General features: G+C 35.4%; 1 protein-coding gene and 1 long non-coding RNA gene across 4 annotated transcripts in view; one reads left to right on the top strand and one right to left on the bottom strand.

Moving 5' to 3' along the window:
• Nucleotides 1–14,996, bottom strand: part of LOC136040840 (uncharacterized) — a 199,615-nt gene that overhangs the window by 38,323 nt on the left and 146,296 nt on the right. The gene's annotated exons all lie outside the window — the stretch shown is intronic.
• LOC136040955 (glycerate kinase-like) overlaps nt 3,999–14,996 on the top strand; it is a 46,555-nt gene continuing 35,557 nt past the window's right edge. Inside the window, exons 1-3 of one of the 3 annotated variants that reach the window (XM_065725407.1) lie at nt 4,027–4,116; nt 13,915–13,982; nt 14,699–14,884. In XM_065725407.1, coding sequence (XP_065581479.1) covers nt 14,719–14,884 — 166 coding nt within the window. In that variant the 5' untranslated portion in view covers nt 4,027–4,116; nt 13,915–13,982; nt 14,699–14,718. Of the gene's footprint in view, nt 4,117–13,914; nt 13,983–14,698; nt 14,885–14,996 lie in introns of all 3 variants that reach the window. The other 2 variants (XM_065725406.1, XM_065725408.1) reach the window with 2 other exon arrangements.

The following is a 14,996-nucleotide window of genomic DNA, read 5'->3' as shown; positions in this document are numbered from 1 at the left end:
TTTTATGGATCGGGGTTATATAAGATGTTTTCCAATCATGCGGTAGTTCCCCATTTTGAAGAGATAACCGGAACAGCATGCACAGGGGGTAGCTGAGAGCTTTTCGACACTCCCTAAGAAGACGTGGATGAACACTGTCTGGTCCCTTTGACTTATTTACATCAAGCTTCTAAAGGCTATTGAAAACCATTACTTCACTTACTGACAGATCAGGCATAGGGAAAAGCACTTCATACGATGGAGGATCTGGTGAGGAGGTGCCTGAATTTTGGGTAAAGGCAGAAGCAAATTGTGCATTTAGAATGTCAGCCTTATCTATTGGAGATGAGTGTAGTACACTGTGGTCAACAAGGTCAGGAATAGTATGATGATTTGGGTTTTTAGAAGAGACATGTCTCCAAAAAGATTTTGGGTTTAACTTGATCTCAGAAGCTAATTTTTCCTTGTAGGCAGATTTCAGTTTTTTTACCGAATCTGTTACACAATTCCGTACTGCCTTATAAAATGACAGGGTCTCCAGGTTCCTCTTCTTCATATACTGTTTCCAAGCTCTAGATTTCTTGTTAATCAGCATCTTAACTTCCTTAGTGAGGAAGGGAAGTGTTTTGGGCTGTTTCCTAAAAATAACCCTGTAATGTTTCTTTTCAAGAGCAAGTAGAGTTTTTTTGAAATTCAACCATGACTCATTGATGTCACTGGTGATAAGCATTGACCAGCTTGCAGATGAAAGTTCCTGCTGTATTGCATCATAGTCGGTGAAAGTCTGAGGACGAAATTTAGGTTTAGGACGACTATTTAGGGACAACACAGACAGAAAAACTAGGTGGTCACTACTAGCAATTGGCAGTAAACAATCATTACAAATGAGGGAATCAGTATCACGCAAAATGACAAGGTCTAACAGCGAGGGATTCTGATCAGCTCTATAGCGTGTAGGCTTATCAATAGTCTGATGAAGAAAATTATTTGATAGGCAAGATAAAAAAGGTGAGTCTCTACTATTAGATGAAATATGTCCAGTTCCTTCAACCCACTCAATTGCAGGAAAATTAAAGTCTCCAGTGATTATTAACTCAAATAAGTTAGGAAGGGATATTGAAGATGTCATTTCATCAATGATAGTTTTGAGGGCCAATTCACTATCTTCAAGGGAAGGAGCACTTGGACTTTGATAAACGCACCCAAGATGCAAATTTTTATTAGCAATGGAGATATCAAGCCATACACTTTCTATCAAAGATATATCAAGCATAGTAGGATTTACAACACTAACCTGGATACTATCTCTTACATAAACACCAACTCTTCTTTGACAATTTGAGTGCTCCAAGTTGCTAAATAGTTGATATCCCAAGATCTGTAGGGATGTTTCAGTAACCGCCAGTAACCGGTTTCTTTACCACTTCAATGGTATTCTGTGAACCTGTTCTTGTTCTTTGTAATATGCCTTTACCATATTTGGGATATACCTGTAGGCTTCTCTTTTATACTCTACAACAGCATCCTTATTTGGATCAGGTTGCATGTAGCTTTTTCTAAATGTTGTCAAGTCTCTTAAGTCACTTATACCTGATGTTTTCCCTACTTTTTTTAGTTGGTCAAAAAAGTCCAAAGAAAGTTCCCATTGATAAGAGCCCAAAAGTGAGATTGAATTTGGCAAAGCTTGGAGGTTTGTCCCTTCAGTCTGTTGAAAGAAAACAGATTCATAATTGAAGCTTTGTTCATTTCAATCTTAAGAGTGACCTACATTTGTGACAATTCATTAAAGGGTTGTAAAGTGATACTTTTATTTATTCATTTGTCTTGTTTGAATTCTAAATGATTGTTTTTTAATCTTCAAATTGATATACATTCCTTACAAATTAATTAGTTGCACCACAGTTCCATTTGCAAGTTTTGAACTACTTTGTAACCCTTGGTCTCAAAATTGCATATAAATTTATTGAAGCTAGGGAACATAGAACTTCTGTCTGTTTGAAGAAAATGGATGGATGTAAGTTGGTTTAATTACACTTAAGTCCTAGGGCCATTGCAATTAAAACAAAACAACAAAGGTTAACTATAACAACAAAGGTTTAGGATCTACCACCTTATCTCACTGGCAAATGCGATTTAAGGTAATTTTAAGGTAAAAAAATACTTGACATTACATAAGTATAGCAGTCACAAAGAAAAACCATTCACAAAATTTTACTTTTGTGCTCAGTTGCCAACCTGAACAATTGCCCTAAATTTTTAAAACCTGCAAAACATTCACCAGCCATCTCTCAAGACCCACACTCTTGTCTATAAATCAACAATTCATTGAAAAGGAACAACTACCCTACTGGTATTTCTTCATTTGTACTTATGTTTGATATGTTTAAAAGAAAGCTTGTATGGCTAAGTCAGTAGGCCAGTAAAGGACCAGGTGGTCCTTTAGCCAGGAAGTACAATAGGAAGCTAGGGGCCAGCCATCCTATGCTTTTGGATGCCCTTTCTGCTCCACATTTCTTTAGGTAACCTTTTAAAGTTGGGCCAATTCTAGCTGAGCTAACAGAGTCACGTCACTGATCCCTGTCACAAAACCAAATAAACTGGTAATGCCAATAATTAAACCTGTGCCCTTTGGACAAAGGATTCTCAAGCTAGAGAGCAAGCCACATAGGAAGGAACACAAATGTGACCACAGAAAATTGTTTGAAAAAAGAAAATATTGAAAAAAAAACTCAAGTCATAGTTGCTGCCCATAAACAATATGCATTTTATTTAGACAAATTAAATTTAAGACAGGTATCAACAAAACTCCATCAGGAATTGTATTTACTTAAGATACAATAAGCAATATGAAAGCTTAGTTTTGTGATAATCTAGTCTTGAAATAATACAATATAAGAAAAATTATATTTTCTATTTTTTTTTCACAAGCTCATTTGAGACTGCAATATGCCCATGGTGCACTTATAATCTCTAAAATGCTTTAAACAGAAGGAATTGTAAAGATGATTGTTCTGATCAGTAAGAAAAATATTAACATAGCTCTCTAAACTTGGCACATTTTAAGCATTCTATTTGTTTTCCACAAGCTCATTTGAGACTGCAATATGCCCATGGTGCACTTATAATCTTTCTAAAATGCTTTAAACAGAAGGAATTGTAAAGACAATTGTTCGGATCTGCAAGAAAAATATTAACATAACTCTCTAAACTTGGCACTTTTTAGCAAAGCAAATGTAAAACAAAAGAATTCAGCTAAAAGGTGGTAAAATATATGACAAAGCTAATTGGTCTAAATAATCAAGGCTTATGAACACAACTGCCTTCTAATCTCAATTCTTTGTGTTTCTGATTCTTAGCAGGAGCTTGGTAATGGAAAATATCAGTTCTATTAGCCTACTAGATATGGTCTAGATGGTTCTGGAGAAATTCACATTTTATTTTCTCTAGAGATATATTTAATGCATAAGTGGATATGCACTATGTTACAAATCTAATGATCACCCAATTTGTATGACCACTAGATTTCAAGGGCCAGAGAAAATTCAATCCTTGAATCTAGTGATGACCTTTGATCTTGATTGCCATCATAAGAAAGTCATGGGCCTTACTTATTATTAGGCATAGGCCTACCAAAGACTATGGTGAATGCTAGATATACCCAGTGTCTTACCTAAGCTATCCAAAATCAAAGTCTTGACAATTGTGCATGCATTATCTGTAAGAGAAAAAATTGCTCCTCCATCAGACAGAGCAAAAGAATGTACAGTACTTTAATTTGCAGTAGTAGCAAAGTGATCAGGAGCTACATAGAAGCTGTTTTCAATCTGATGGTTGATTTCTGTTTCTTCCCCTACTACTGAAGTTGCTGTTGAGTAGGGATTTGAGCTTCAAAGAACAAATGACGAAAACAGCTTTCGGACTGAGTATTTAGAATTAACCCTGCATCTGGATGCAGCATTCTTTGTGAAATAAGCTTTCGGACACGGTCAAGGTAGCGCTCTGTTATTTTGAGTAGAGGAAAAGTATAGCGTTCCGTAATGGATGTCAATTCACCACTATCATCATCACGTAAACAAAACAGGCTTGAGAGTTCAGATTTCAATGACAAAATACTGCATTGACGAAACACCAATTCAGGTAATTTATATATTGTTCTTTTTGGTAACTTCTTCTCAAACGACTGGTAATTTTTGCGTTTAGATTTATGACTTCAGTCCTTAATATTTTTGTTTTTGACATACTGCACTTAATTTTCAACCACACAGATTATCATCACTATCACATATATTATGAATACATTTTTATTTGTCTTTTGTAATTACAGTAAATTCATACTTAGCCTATTCACATAATTTAGCTTAGAACAAAGTGAATACATTGCTTAATGTCTTTCTTTTTGCTTGTTCCAAATTCAATAGTTGTTTCTAGGAAAATTCCATTTGAGCCCTTATTTGGGCTCAAAACAGCCCAGAGCAACTCAAAGTTTAAAAATGTAATTTCTAAGGAAACTGTCTAGTTGGATAAAATTGACATTCAGAGCTGACTCAGGAATTGTCATTCTTATTTTTATTATTCTTAATATTGTTAATTCTCTCCTCTGTACTTTATGCACCTTGAGAGCCTTGTCTCTTGATTGTCATCCAATTTTTAGAAATAACAGTAAATAGCAGAAGCATTAAACATTTAATGCTCTACCAATGTCATTGAAAAACTGCACTAAGATGCAAGCAATCTACATTTTCAGGAACTGAATTAAATCCTCCTAGTATTTGCTGCATTGAAGAAGCTACATTCTTTTTGATAAGGAAGCCAAGTATATTTGAGAAATAACCATTGTAACTCAGGCAGATAAAAACAATATGCTCTAAGTCTTCTTCCACATCAAAACAATAGGGATTCATTATAGGCTATATTTTGGCTTTGTAAGTTCCAAAGCCAGCATGGTTTGATCTTAAAGTAAATAGGATTCTCACTTGTTTTCTAGTTAAAGAGCTGTATACATTAATTCCACCCTCTTGATCCACATAAGGTCTAAAATGCTGTTTGTTCAAAGTCTTTGCACTATCTGCGACCTTTTTCATGATTTTATCTATTTTCCTTTGATTTTCTGAATGGTCCCATTCATCAAGTTGTCTTCTTTTTGATGTTGCCTCCTTTGCTAACTTATCTGCTAATTCATTTCCAGATATACCAGAGTGCAATGGCACCCATTGAAGATGTATATCATTAGTTTTACTTGCTTGTGTATAAGCAAGATGACACTCCATTACTTCACTTTTGTTTGAAATAGATGGATCATAAATTGCAACTGCTTGGATTAAGCTTTTAGAATCAATACATATGACTATTTTGTTGTTTCTAAAATTATTTGCTATATATTGAAGTAGGGCTATAATCTCCTCTTGAGATATTGAGAAATATTCTGGTAGTTGAAATATTTGTGAGACTCTCAGTGAAGGTATAACAAATGCTGCCCCTACCCTCTTACCATTTTCAAACTTAGAACCATCTGTACAGATAACTAGAAAATTGCAGTATCTAGCTTCAAAGAAAAAGTTGAAAGGAGTTCAAGGTGCTTTTACTGAACTAGCCACATTTCTGGATGTGTATCAAGAAATAATGGGAATTGCTGGTGCTGCTTTGACAAGCAGTCTTGTCTGCCCTGCTTCAACACCCTACTAGTCTTGTCTGCTTTGACAAGCAGTATCTTCACTCTTGTCTACCCTAGTAAACATGCAGAGTGAAATTGCCAAATTGAAAGAAAATCTTTGTCAGGATATTCACAAACAGGTGATTGAGAAATGTTCAGGTAACAAAGGCGTGATCAGTGAACAAGCAATTAAAACTATTGTTACCAAGATCTATGATGCAATAAGTCTTGATTACAGTTCAAAATTTGCAAATATTGAAAAGATGCTCAAGGGGTTTCAAGCTCAAATAACAGTGCTAGAAAATCACATCGAAATTCTAGGATACCACAATGACAATTTGGAACAGGAAAGAAGATCAAACATTCTTCTAATCCATGGACTGTCTCAGATAGGTGGAGAAACACTGCCCAATAGCGTTCTAGAGCTATTCAATGCTAAGATAGAGATCTGTGTGCTTGCTAGTGACATCAAGGCAACTCAGCGCTTATGTACTCAAGTTAGATCAGTGGAAACTGTTATCCCACCCATTCTCATCACTTTTCATTCATCTGAGTGTGCAAAGCGCATGTTCATGAACAAAAAGAAGCTCACCAGATCAAAAGTATTTATATCTGAGTATTTAACGCCAAAACATAAGCAACTGCTGAATCTGGCACATGACAAATTTGGAGCTCAGAATGTTTGGACTGATGGTGGCTGTGTGCTAGCCAAACCGGAAAACAGTTCAGCCATCTTGAAAATTAGGTCACTGAATGACCTGATCAGTAACCAGTACTGACATGTTGAATCCATCCTCAGTTCTTTTGTTTATTTGCGGTTGGCTGCTTTGTTTTGCTAATCTTGTGTCAAAAACTTTTTTGTTTGTTTTGTCATTAAGATATCAAAGAGTTTGCACTATTGAGCATACTAGAGTATTATCATGAATAGTATGACTGACAGGCTTTCAGACTTAGAAAGTAATCGGCTGTCTGTTGATCAATTGTTATCCACCCCTATTGCAAATGATAGTTTAAGTGAAGGAAATAATACTCAAGCAATGAAAGCTAGTAATTTTTTGGATAGTCAGTCGCTGAAGAAATGGTTGATCAAAGAAGATACTGTTTTTGCATTTTGGAATTGCCAAGGCCTTAGGACTGCATACCCTACACTGTGTAACATATTAAGTGATATGCAAGAAACACTGTTAGTAATAGGACTATGTGAGACGTTTGTATCAAATAGGGATAATTTTTCAGTGTGGGATTTCCAGGATATGTTAGTGAAAGAAAAGAATGACAGGTTATGGAGTGAGGTGGTCTGGCTTTGTTGATAAAGGAAGGATCCATTGATTTTTGAATTTAAAAAAGAGGGAATAGTTGGGGGAAAAGTCAAAGTCATGGCCACTTGTAGAAAAAAGCCAAGACAGATTGTTGAATTAAGTGGGCAGCCCAGTCAAGGGTTAATTTTATCCCTTTGAGATCCTTCTGTTGGTAAGGGAGGATCTCTCACTTTGGCTTGAAGGAAGACTTGAGACTCTTTTTATTGAAATAGAAGATAAATCTGATAAAAATGTAGTTGTTGGTTTAGTTTATAAGACACCATTATTTAATGAGGATGTTTTTATTGAGGAAATGGAGCATTTAATGGAGAAATTTAGTAATGATCATAACTATAAAGTAGTAACAGGGGATTTCAATATTGACCTCCTTAAAAGTACAAGCTGCCTAGATTTTCTTAACTCTATGATTTCATCATTCCAGTACCCCCTGGTAACTATTCCTACATGAGTAACTGATAAGTCTGTGACTCTTATCAATAATATATTTGTGGATGGAAAGCTGCTTGAAAGTTCGTATGCTGATGTTCTACTCATGGATGAATCCGACCATCTTTTTCTTCTTAGTAAAATGAAAAAATCTTACAGGATTATAAATAAGAGTGGTCAAATAAATAAAACATATATTCGTGATTTAAGAAAAGATAATTTAAAAAAATTTGAGAGAGAAATGGATGTTGCAGATTTTACTCCAGTTTTTGAAGAAGATAACCCGTCAGTTGCATATGATATTTTTGTTGCAATATTTACAAAGATATTGAATGATACGTGTCCTCTAAGAAGACTTAAAAGAGGTAGTATAAAATTCCCAAAGAAACCATGGATTACACAGGGCTAACTACACTAACTACATTCTATTTTCTTGGATATCTAGTATTGAAACTAATTTAGAATTAATAATAAACGGAAATCAAATAAAAAGAGTAAAGGTAACAAAGTATTTAGGTTTTATGATTGATGAAAATCTATCATGGAAAACACATTCAAATATTATAGCTTCAAAGTTGTCCAGATCTCTGGGTGTGCTTTGCCGAGTTAAAAACCTAGTATCCTATAAAAGTCTTTGGTTACTTTATTTTGCTATTTTTTACCCATATATTTGCTATGGTTGCTCTTTATGGGCTAGTAATTTTGTATCATGTTATAAAAAAATCCAAAAATCCAAAATAAAGCTGTTAAACTTTTATCACCTAAAACCTTATTTACTCATAATATTAATGAACTTTATACTAAGAATCAACTTTTTGATATTTCAAAAACAAGAGAATACCAAGTTAGTATTTTCACATATAAATTTATTGATAATATACTTCCCTCTTCTTTTGTAAATTTTTTCTCCATTAATTGTGATCTTCATACCCATGATATACGAGGGGCATCAAATCTGGTACACCCATTTAGAAATACGGCTAGTGCTTCTTTCGTGATTTGAAATTTTGCCCCCTCTGTATGGGATATTATTCCAATTGAAATAAAAAATTTGAGTCATTTGTCTTCCTTCAAGGCTGTTGTTAAGAGATTCTTCCTTGCAAAAGAATAGTATGGTAATGATGCAAAAGTATAGTAATAATGCGTGAGTGTCATAAGTAGAATCTTTGTATGTAGTATTATGTAGAGTAGAGATGACTGCCACCTGCTGCCAACAAGCCCCTTGGGGCTTTCTTAGTAGGTGCAGCAAAATGTTTTGTATACATATTTAAAATAAAATTAATCTAATCTAATCATTAAGGTGTATAAGAATTGACTGGTGATCACTAATAAGAACATCTTGATCTGGGGCATAAGCAGTACATTTGTTAAAAAGTGATGGATCAGCAAAAGCAAGGTTGATAGTAGTAAATTTACCAGTATTTGGATTCAGTCTGGTTGGGAGACCTCTTGGGGTTGCTAGACAGAGTCTTGACTTTAGCATAAAACTTTCAATACTTTTTCTAGCCATGTTTACAATTGGACAGCAACACCAGCTTCTGCTATGAGCATTGAAGTCCCCCAGTATGAGTCCTCCAGTATGAGCAGCATCTCATTATTTAATATTGAGGTTTCTATTCCATTCAGAAAATTATCAAGTCCAGCTGATAGCCTCCCATTTTGGGAGTCCAACCTATCATATCTCAGACAGTTGTAATTTTTGAATTTTGGTTGTGAATCATGGAAGGGCTTAAGACATGTCTCTTGCAAGCAAATAATACCCACCTTATTATCATTACAGAAACTCTCTAATAAAAATTTATCTTCATTTTTGATGGAGTTGTAGTTCTATGCTAAAATTTTTAAAAAATCAATCATTTCTGGCTAAGAATTTGGTTCATTTGTATTACCTGGTTTACCTCATTTCCATTTATATGAATGTTTAGTTTTTCAACCAATTCGCACATTTTATTTATTCAATCTGTTAAATGTAGTTTTTCTAGATTCAATAGTTCTGGGTTCAGCAAAATACCCAAGGTGATTTTCTTTGCTGTTTGTTCTGCAATATAGCTAACATTGTAGGCTGATAGCTTCTATATGTTGTAGTGGCTTTTTTGTAGCTGATTTGGTTTTTTCCGCAATTTGGAGAATATTTTTATTCTGCATTCTTATAGGACATTGTGATGACATAGAGGCATGTGACCCTTTGCAGTTTGTGCAGCTGTAGGAGTTCGTTCTGGTTTGAATGTCTTTGTTTTTTAATTGACAAACTCCTGAGTCATGATTTCCAGCACATCTAAGGCATGTAGGCTGCTCTGCTCTGCAGTATTTCTGTACATGTCCATTTCTCTGACATTTATGACCCTGCAGTATTCTTCTTGAGCTGTCCTGGCCGACTGGGTTGGTGTGCTGGATTTGGGATCCCTTTTCTGAGAGGACACTTGTTCGAATCCCAATGTACCCAATTCTTCAGTTTGGGATGGGGGTCAGTGGCGTGACTCTGTAAGCTTAGCCAGAGTCGACCCAGCTCTAAATGGGTACCTGGAAAAATCTGGGGAAGGTAAACAGGAAGGGTGTGCGAAAGCACAGGATGGCTGGCCCCCAACCCCCCATTGCACTTCCTGCACTTCTCTTTTCCTTCCTGCAGACCAAACAGAGGAAAGTAGCATCACTTTCAGAAGTCAGCATCACTGCATTGCTATCTTCTAGAGTTTTGTTGTCTCTATTATACCATTTTTGTCTTTCTGCATTTAGAATCTTGACAGGAGCCTGAGTCATTCCTATTAAGTCTTCTGAACTATACTATTTAGGTATACCTTTGATGATTCCTCTCGCTGTCATTGCCTTTCATAATATCTTAACGTCAGTATTGGCTATTTTAGTGGTTTTTAATAGTTTGGGGGCTGACTCCTCATTTCCTACATATATTTTGACCTTTTCTTGCCATTTGTCTACTTCATAATCAAATTTATTACCTTGTAGCATTTCTCTTACACTAGTTTCTAGTACTTTATCACTGGGAATTCTTTGTCCTGCCATAGCAATGTCCATTTGCAGCTGTATTTTCATTTCTATGGGTTCTTCTTGTGTTATATTAACAGGGCATGCCTTCTTTTGAGGATTCTTGGGTTCAAAACTCTTCTTGTTTGCTTGGTTGGGGCTAAGTCTGGGTGATGTGACTCTCCTTTTCCTCCCAAGATTTGAGCTCAGTCCAAGCCTGGGAAGCTTCTATGTGACCCTCCATGATCTTGGGGTCTGCTGCTTGTGAAAGGATCCTCTTCACTTGTCAAAATTAGTGGAGCATAAGTATTATGGATTGGTATTGGGCTGGGTAACTCATTGTAGAATGTAGGGTTTCTATTGTCAATGTCATTCCTTGCAAATTCATTCCTTGCAGCCCCAGGATAAGGCTGAGGGGCATGAATATACACTTTTTGTCCATTTTCCAGGTAGGTCACCATCAGCCCTGAGGGGCCTGAGGGTATGTTCATCTCCAGAGTGTTGCCACTCCAACTGTATATAATTTACAAGACTATGTAAAATTGTACTTACAGTGCACACTGAATTAATAGAAAAAGCCAATCTATCCAACTGTGATTGGCTTAATCCTTTATGTGAACTAATCAAGTTCAAACAAACTTCATTCCACTACAAATATTTTTATTAAGCTCAATCTCATGATTAACTGGATAAACAAAACCACAATTTCACAAATATTTTTTATTTATCCAACCATTTTCCTCTATATTATTATTCTTGTTATTCTTAACAGTAACATGTTATTTTGAAAACAAATTTGAAGGAAATTAAAAAGAGTCCAAAGCCAATTGAAGTAGACCTCACAGCAAAATAAAGAGTACACCAATGGAATCACTGCTACTGAAAACCCTGTATAGAAAACTTGCAGCTGCTACCTTGAACAACAAGGAATATTGTATTTCTGCAAGGTTAGCACTGATGCATCTGGTTCTTCTTTTTTTGTTCTTTGCTGCAAACAGGGCACTGGGACTTCATAGTGAGTTCTTTAAGGCCTTCTTTAAAAGTGAATTCTTGTATCTAATTAGTTTTTAACTGATTTAGAATTTTACATAGTTTTAAAACTATAGACAAGGTGATAATTTACCTTTTCGATACCCATCAAGAGCTCAAAATTGAATTTGCCCCAGAAGCAATTGCCAAGTTTAAATCAGAGATGTGTTTACTACTTACTCTTATGCTGTATCAAGGGTATCGCCTTAATATGTAGTCAATTATACCTACAAAAGGAAATGCAGAGAGTACAGATTCCTGATGGACACCAGATATGATCTGTAAAAACCTGGCTGTGCCATTCTTGGTCTTAAAGTAACACTTGGTACCTTCTTGTAATCATGATATAATCATGCTCATTCTCAGTACAAATATCTAATCAGTACAAACTGTTGGTTCTAAAACCATGCTTTTTTTTTGAAGAAATGTATCTGGTACATCTCATAACCGGTGCAATATAATGAAAGCAAATAGTTTGTACGGTACTGACACAAGGTTTATACATCTCTGATTACCACATAACATTATGTTTCCCTTTTTGGAGTCACCTATAATCCCTTGGTTCATTCACAGGGAACCTACCCTATATTCCATGTATTGTTGAAAGATATGTTCTTATTAAATACTTAACGATTTCTGATGTGATTCTATCTACTAGGAACTCGTCATTTTTTTGCTGCATACATGATCTTGGCAGAGCCTGGTGGGTCTTGATTAATGTCAAGCTGTATAAAAGGAGCGTCGGGTACATGTTTTTGGTCACTGGGTCTCATCTATTTAATGGTTTTTTGAAATGGACTGCCCACGTTCTTCAACTTTATCTTGATCTGGTCGAATCATTCCATTCTCGTCTCTGACGAGGGTGATTCTGCTGCTGTGTTTCCCAAACATCTCATTAATTAGCCAGTGAAAAGATTTAAAAACGCCCTTTCTAGCAGCTTCCTCTGCTAAAACTGCTTTTTTTTTGAGGAAAAGTTTTTTATCCATGCTAGAACTTTTTAGCTTCTTTGTCCTTCTCCTTATAGAGGAGTTATGGGGCAGATTGTGCATGCTGTTTGGCAGCAGACAGTAAGGTCAGCTTGAGTACCTTCTTCTCATCAATCAGCTTTCGTGTGGCTTAGGAGGTCCGCCTTTCTTTTAATTTCTTCTTGAAACCCAGTTTTTCTTTGAGCACTGTAGCGTATGCACTTTTAATGGTGTCCTCCTTTACTTCAATGCTTTTCGGTTCGCTGGGCTCTACTGCTAGGACATCAAACCTATTTTCCAGTTATTCAGAACTAGCTGCAAATCTTATGGGCAAGCAGTTTATCCAATTCATTTGCTTTCTTGAAGTTGAACTGTGTTTTTTGAGGAGCATTTTAATTTGTACGCGGGTAACCCTAAGCGCATGGTAGGACTGAAGGTAGCTGCTTTATATGCATGCACATTTAAAAGGCTCGTGCACAACTTGCAGGCGACCTGACAATGGTCTATCTCTTTGCAAGCTGAGCTGTCTGGTGACGTCCATATGTATTTAAACACTGTTGTGTGGTCAAATAAAGTTCCAGTGATGACAGATCATTGCTTAGCATGTTGTCTACTAGTAACGTGCCATTTTCATTTATGGCGTCACGCTTACGTGGCTCTTAAACTTCAGAACAATACTGGCGTTCAATTCCCACTTTTGCATTTAAGGTGCCAAGAACACAGAGTATGTTGTGCTTGGGTATGTCATTGAGTGACAGCCTGTAATGCCCTGTAGAAACTGTCCTTGACATCCTCATTTGTCTCGATTCTAGGCAAATAGCACCTGGCTTGGGACAGGCTGTCACGTCAGTGAAAGCAATGACTGACGGGGTTTACATTCTTTCCAATATGTCATCTGTAAATTACTGTTGAATAAAAATCTGAGTTCAAAAACCCGTCCAAATATCGATTTCAAATTGAACGAGATTTTCACAACAACTATATTGAGTACAATTGAAGACAATGTTCAAATTTCTTTATGCAACATAAGAATTCAAATTAGAATCGGATATTCTAGTTATTAACCCAAAAACATGAAAAAATGGAGAAATATTCATTATGTTAGCCAATAATAAAACTTTGGCCTTCAAAAACGTACAGATTTAATTGTAAAAAAAAACTTTCCAAAAAAAATCTTGAACTACTGATATTTCCATGAATTAACACCATTATATATTAAATATTCATGTTATTTCTCTTAGGTGTTTCCAGTCATCTTGACTATTATAGTGATTTATTGTTTATGTTTCGTCAATGTTTGGAAAAATTAAAGCACACTGTTCAAAATGTATATAGTTTTTAATAAGACACAATTAGCGCAATGTGCTTTAGAATTTTCATGGTTAGGGGAGGGGGACAATAGGCAATCTTCTGTTTGTAGTAATTTTTGTTTGCTTTGATTTTGACTTGAGTATTCAACCTAATTTTTACTTGTTTTAAGATATGTGTATTCATCTATATCTGTATCTGTTGTTTTTGTGTTAGATAGGATTATTTAACTTAATTTCTGTTTCTTTTTGATTTCAGTTATTCTTTGATGTTAATTTCTGGTTGTTTTAAATTGGAACGATAATACAAATTCATTTCTGCAAGTCGTAAGTTCAATATGCCTCTTTTCATTTCTTTAAAAAACTGTTTTTTTTTCGATTTTTCTACTAATAAATTAATATCATAAGAAGATCAAATCAAGAAAATAGACACAGGGAACCAAGTGACCACTCGGGCCAAGGTGTGGGCTTCTTGTATAATAAAAATCTTGTCTAGATTGCAATGGACGTTTTTTGGCCAGATGTGGATGTTATAGCATCCCTCCCCCTCTAAAGTTGAAAGATTATAAAAAAGCGCAAAAAAAGAAGAAAAAAATACCATAAATGGGGTAAACATGGTTCTTCTGTTTGCCACCCCGTCGTCCATACAATCCCTTTTATTTTACCCTAAAAAATAATCAAAAAATGGGAATGCTCTCCATTTTTATATTTAGACGAACATAACAAATAAGAATGTATTTTAGATGCAACGCAATTTTCTCAAGTTATTGATTCCAAAGGAGACAAGAGGCATCCCGTTATTAATGCAAAGACCAGGTAGAATAATTATGAAATACATCCCAATTAATAGGTATAGATTTATCTTAGATGATCCATTTTTTGTTTACGGGATGTGTATTAATGATTAGCATCAGGTTCATGTATGTTTCTTGCAAAAGATCACATACAAGACATGTTGTTCAGCCTCATATGTTTTTGTGATTTTCAAAGTAGCAGAAAGGACCTATTCATCAACCACTGTCTGATATAATTCTATATTTCAGTTGTTGAAAGAGGAGCGATTATGGATGAGCTAAGAAAGCTATTTATGGCTGGTATAGCCGCAGTAAAACCCCAAAGGTTGATCAGCGAGTGTCTCTCCAGGAACAGTAAAACGCTTAGAGTAAATTCTATTCAAGAATCACATAGTTGTGAAATGATTCTTCCTGACAAGGGAGTCCATCTTTTTGGTAAGCTCTAATCAATTTTCTGTCAAGTAAATGGGAACTAGTCCACAGACTATGTTTTTGCGTAACCTTATCTTAATATAAGCCTCTAAAGTTTCAAACTGTATTTTTGACT

This window comes from Artemia franciscana, chromosome 21, assembly GCF_032884065.1.
Source record: "Artemia franciscana chromosome 21, ASM3288406v1, whole genome shotgun sequence".
In the NCBI taxonomy this organism is placed as follows: domain Eukaryota; kingdom Metazoa; phylum Arthropoda; class Branchiopoda; order Anostraca; family Artemiidae; genus Artemia; species Artemia franciscana.
Note: the sequence above shows the minus strand (reverse complement) of the source record. Positions and strands in the feature narration are given on the sequence as shown.